General features: G+C 38.0%; 1 protein-coding gene across 1 annotated transcript; it reads right to left on the reverse strand.

Annotated features, from left to right (window-relative positions):
- Positions 1 to 1,892: 1,892 nt before the first annotated feature.
- On the reverse strand, positions 1,893 to 5,019 carry LOC106300938 (5'-nucleotidase SurE). Its single transcript, XM_013737208.1, is given in 12 exon segments — positions 1,893 to 2,152; positions 2,237 to 2,293; positions 2,400 to 2,459; positions 2,462 to 2,587; positions 2,662 to 2,711; positions 2,714 to 2,814; positions 2,852 to 2,935; positions 3,130 to 3,219; positions 3,221 to 3,233; positions 4,626 to 4,720; positions 4,816 to 4,892; positions 4,894 to 5,019. Coding segments are annotated over 12 exon segments (924 nt in total). The 5' UTR covers positions 4,969 to 5,019; the 3' UTR covers positions 1,893 to 2,056.
- Between the last annotated feature and the right edge of the window lie 680 nt (positions 5,020 to 5,699).

Raw genomic sequence — 5,699 nt, forward strand, 5'->3', positions numbered from 1 at the left:
AATCTTTATTATTCAAAATCATTAATTGTCATATATACTTTAGCCACATTAGGCAATTCCGTAAATTTTATTTAAGAAAATAATAAAGTACATTAATGATGAATTTATTGTTAGTTTAATAAAAAGCTTATTATATAATTAGATGGACTAACATATTTCTCTAATGATTCTAAGAATCATCATAGTGATGACATGTGGCTACAAAAAAAGTTGTAATGCTTCTCAAATAATATATAGGGGATAGGGGAATTGGGTTTACTAAGACAACTATTTTTTTCCTTTCTGCTGGAGGTGGTGAAAGTGGTGAATATGCCAAACAAGAGAAGAAAATTTTGGTCACGAGTGAGGAAGGGGTTCTAACTTTGAAGTTCTTAAAGAGGCACTTTAATGATGCTTCTCTCAAGTTAACAATCGAGGTGACTGAAGTGAAGGAAGGATTAGGAACACTAACCAAGAGGGTAGAAGCTATGAAAAATAAAACAGAAAGTTGAAAATTCAAACAGTTCGCCCTAAAAGCTCAAAAGCTCTCAGACACGAGAATCGAGGTACGCTTGCAGCCGCCACATCTCGACGTCGGTGAGCCCTCTGGCCGCCAGCGTCGAGCCTTCTTCCATAGCTCTGTTCGTCTTCCGCTCCTCTTATTCTTCATCTCCACCGGGTTCGCGAGTTCGCCGATCTGGTTCTCCGCCTTTGTCAACCTCTCTGCTCACGCCAGTGTATCTCTTCGGAGAAAGCTTGCTGTTGTGAGCCGAAGCTCTCGTCTGTCTCTTTACGGATCTAGTACTACTAGACCGAACATTTTCGGGGGGTTCCCCAAACCGTTGAGTTTCTCGCCGGTTACAGTCGCTGTTCTTCATCAATGTCGCTTTCCTGCTACGTCTATCCATCTCGCGACAAATATCCATCCCGTTCTGGGGTCGACGCCTGTCATCCAAACGGAACTGCGCCTCACCAGCCAGATCCGTCACCATTCCCGCCGCCTGCTTCCCCTGTCCTCTCGCCGAAGCTTCCCTTCCTCCACCATGCTTCCTCCGTCGTACTCGCAATATCCCGACAAGGTCATGTTTCTATTTCTATCGGGCTGGACCTTCATATATTGAAATTGGGCTTGGTGAGTCCAGTGGTGTTTAACTATTATTTGTCCAGCCTAATGATTATTTGCCAAAAGAATTTTGGTGGTGTCACTGAAATCTTTACTGAAGCCGTTCTACATACATCTTATCTCTCTTGTGCGAAGAGTTTATCAGTATCATCTTCATCAACATTCAACTCTTTCTCTTCGGAGAAGATGACAATTTTATCCACTATCTCCTTTTTAAGGAGTGTTTCCCTTCCAAACGTTAAATGGAAGTGTCCACCCATATCTATAACCGTCTTGCTATCTTGCGTAGCGGTCTGTTTGGGGCCTGAAGATGCAGCGGACTTCGTTTCGACAATATTCCGAGGTGCGGATTGGGTGTTAACGTCACAATATAAGGTGACTAGTTCTCTGCTGTCCGACCATGTCGTGAAAGCTACATTGACGCATTCAAGTATCGTCTTGAGTTCGCTGTCATCTTCTTCTTTTGAAGACCTATCCATATTATGTTATGCTGTTGCAGTTTATCTTTTTAATCAAAGAGGATGGATAATTCCCTCTATCATTTGTAGGCAAGCAAGTTAAAGTTAATGAAAGAAAGTTGTGTTCAAAAAGAAAAAAAAAACAGAAAGTTGAACAAGGCCTTAATTAGCTGCATCTCTATGAGTGAAAGATGTGAAGTTAAATGTAAGAAAAAACATATCGGTTTAACATCTGTTGAAGAGTTTTCTGTAAGCTGCCAGTGTAAACAAGCAGAATTATGTAATGCAAAAGACTCTCATAAACAGAAATAAAATGAATCTGGGTGCTATTATTTTGCTGCTCACAGCATAGTAAGCACAAGAGCATGGAGAAATTAAACAACTAGTACTGACATATAATAATAGGTCTACCACAAATTGTGGTCCACAATAGCCAATGGGCAAGTTATTAAAAGACTTTTGTATTTCTCATTTGGAGGCATCACAAGGATGGAGATTATGGCTGGTTTGTAATCTTGGGAAGCCACTCTTTGTAGTAGTTTTGACAATCCACATCAACCTGAGAAAGAGCTCCTATCGGCGTCACTGTAATCTGCAGTTCAAACGAGTGTTTACCAACAAGTATTGATAACGTAGTGGGGATGAGTTTGTTTAAGAGACATATAGGGATGCTTACAAATCCTTCTTGTAAGAAGTGAAGATCAGTCCCTTCTTCAACCACCATAGTCCTTAGCTATTTAAGCAAAAGAACCAAAGGAATCAAATTTATGTATATAGTTCAGAGTTGCGTCATAATATCGGAAATAAAGAAAGTAAGATTAGCACACTACTGATGATACCTCTCTCTTGAACAAATGGCTATCTTGTGAATGATGATGAGCAAATGTGGCGTTGTGTTGTCTGAGACTACTCCTGAATCTGTTTCCATTGACATTGTAGACAACATCTTCGCCCCTTGTGCTTCCTTCTCCACTTGTATCCATCCCATTTTAGTCAAGCTTTTGCCTTGTGTGGTTAATTTGTATCCCTTCATTTATAAATAAGAATAAGTTAGACGTAGGGACGTAAGAGAATGTACCTAAAAGCTGCCACGAGACTTACCTTATGGTTAGCAATATCAGTGGGCAAATCGATATTCAGAAAGCATTTTTTGGGTGAGTTTTGTTCTTGATCGCATGGATTATGCCGTTAATAATAGGCAAGCAAGCTTGGGCAACTAGGATAAAATCATTAACATTGATATCTCCACATTTCCTTGAGAGCATTCAAAAGAAAAGACGGTGACACAAACAGAGAAGAAACAGATTATATGGAGGCAGAAGGCACATCATAGATGAACGCTTCACAAGCGCCAGCAATAGACCCTGCGATGTAATCAACATTCCAGAGGTAAGTGTTAAATTTTGATACACGCAAGCAGGGACCATAGAAATGCATAACATGCTCTTGTGTAACAATTTGAACTAGCCAGATCTGTTCTCATCTTGGAAAGAAGATTCAACGATCTCATTAGTTCTTTTGGAGTTTGAATCAAATTTTCAAACAGAGAATAAGGAAGTGTTCACATACATGTTATATCCACAGTTGCTACCCACGTTTATACCACTGAGAACCAAGTCAGGAAGAGAAGGGAAGAGTGCTTCCGATAAGCCCAGTCCAATTCGCAGGGGTTCCTACAGACAAAAGTGCTACATTTCTATATATATATTTTTTTTTCCCAAATTGAGATTTTATATATTTCAAAAGACTATAACAGTCCAAGTTCACACTACAAGCAAATGCTTCGTACAAGAACACCACCGAAAAATCTGTTAGACAAGCTCCTTTGCTTAAACCCAAACACCCATCTAGAGCACCAAAAAATAATTCCACAACTCTTACCTAAAAGCATTAGATGTTACTCTTTCATTGCTGTACCAAAAAATCAGTTAGACATTTCGATATATATATACAGGTTTTTTTAAAGAATATATTTAATGTAAGAGAATTTAACTTAGGTTACTTAGGTTAGAAGTTATCTTGACCTAGGTCTAGTACTGAAAGTAAAGACACAAACGATTTAACGAGTTCCCGGCCCTCGGCGCAGTACGTCTCGTGGGAGAACTTCTGCTCCCAAAATCCACTAGATCAAAGAGACACTAGAAACACCAAAGTAGTGTTCTAGATAGTTTGTTACACAAGTATCAAATACTCTTCACAAGAGAATACAACAAAACCCTTAGATCAACTAGACTTAGGCCTAAGCTATTGATCTTGTATTGTTGTCTCCTTCCCCTTGCACTTCACCTTGATCTGAATACTTGTTGTTGTGTGCTCTGATACAATCTGCTTGTATTGTACGGCTTAACCTAATCAACATACTCACATTGTGATTAGGTGTTTCAGCTGGAGTGGTCCTGCCTGTTCTTGGCCCAAGTCACACTAGCATTGCTTCTGGTCCATCTGTCTTGCCGAAGCCCAAGCTATATTCACATTTAACAGTTCATACCAAAAAAAAACAATATACGACAACACAATCCCTGAGCTTTATGGGATAGTGGTAGTGGCTGATATTTTGATTCTATCTGGTTGTTTTGAATTTGTATATTTTAGATGGATCTCTAGAGAAGCAAACTATGCAGACGATCTAGTTGCAAAACAGAGACTTGGTGTAAATGGGCCTTTATGACCTCCACTTAAAATGAACGTGTGTTTCGAAAAAAAAAAGAACTGAGTTAGAGCACCTCCAAGATTTTAATCAATATAACAATAATAGTTTATTTAGAATTAAATTAAATAGTAAAATTTGGACATTTAAAAAAAATCTAACAAATAATAGTTGGACAGCTTGACTTTGAGTATTTGGAGAAGTTCTCAAAGCAACTTTGGAGAGAAACTAATTCTACCATCTCTCTTTTTTTTCAATTTTTTTTTTTAAATAGTCTAGATACTCTTTCTGATACTACCATTGGAAATGCTTTTATAACAGAAGAGAAAAGGCAAGAGCCAACATATTTGGCAAAACATCAAATCTAAAAGCTCAAGGCTTTTGTCCATAAACTCAGTAGCAATTGTAGAAAACAAACCACAGACAGCGTAGGCTTCAGCTCCATCAATCTCAACTCTTTGTGCAGTGAGAGGTCTACTCCATATTATACTGTGGCTAACAGCAGATTTCTCCCTGAATATGTCTCAAAACGTTACAAAATCACGTACACAAAACCAAAACCAAAACCAAAACTGTTAAAACAAAAAAGAAGAGAGAGTAAAACGTACGAATCAGGCGCGCAGACGCGAACGTCGTAGAGGTTGGTGGAGACAAGGACGCGAACGAGAGCACGAAGACCATGCGCAATCTATTCCATCGTCGTTGGATACCGTGATGATGGGACGTTCACCGGAGATACGAGCTTCGCCGTTGAGTTCCATCGCTCTGGTCAGAGAAAGAGAGAGTCTAAAGTAAAAATAAATCGTTGCGTCTTCGAGTGGATGTTTTTTTGACCAATCTTCGAATGAATGTTTTCCTATTATTTATACTAAATGGCTAGTTAACTATTCAAAATTTTGTAATTAAATTTATTACCCAATTAGTATACTAACTAGTATATTACTATATGAATTTTTAATTGAACATGAGTGGATTAGGTAAGTAACTAACCAAAAAGTTGAATTTAATATTTTGTTTGCATGGATAATTAATATTTTCCTGATTAGTTTATGTCTTGGTCAACATTTACCTACTCCCTACTGAATAATTTGCAATAACTATATTCTATCACTAATAATAACCGTTTGTATAATATTCTCGGCAACACCTAAATCTTTAATCTTCTGAGGGCAACAAAAAAAGATTTTCCAGCTTCTGAATGTCACATACTCTCTTTTCAGATATGCCATCCAAATAAATCACTATGAAACTGTATTATTATTCATCTTTCATCTCATTGCGTAGAGACAAAAATCCTAAGGAATCCTTATGTATCCCAACTTGATCATATAGCTAGTAGATCTCTTATACAGTTATAGCATTGTCTTCGTAACTCTTTAAGCCCATACAAAAATTTCTTAAACTTGCACATAGTCTTCTTTCCCAACAATTTGGGAACCCTCTAGCTGAGTCCTATATCTCTTCCTCTAACTCTCCATCAAAAAAAATGTTT

Source organism: Brassica oleracea, chromosome C1, assembly GCF_000695525.1.
Source record: "Brassica oleracea var. oleracea cultivar TO1000 chromosome C1, BOL, whole genome shotgun sequence".
Taxonomy (NCBI): Eukaryota; Viridiplantae; Streptophyta; class Magnoliopsida; order Brassicales; family Brassicaceae; genus Brassica; species Brassica oleracea.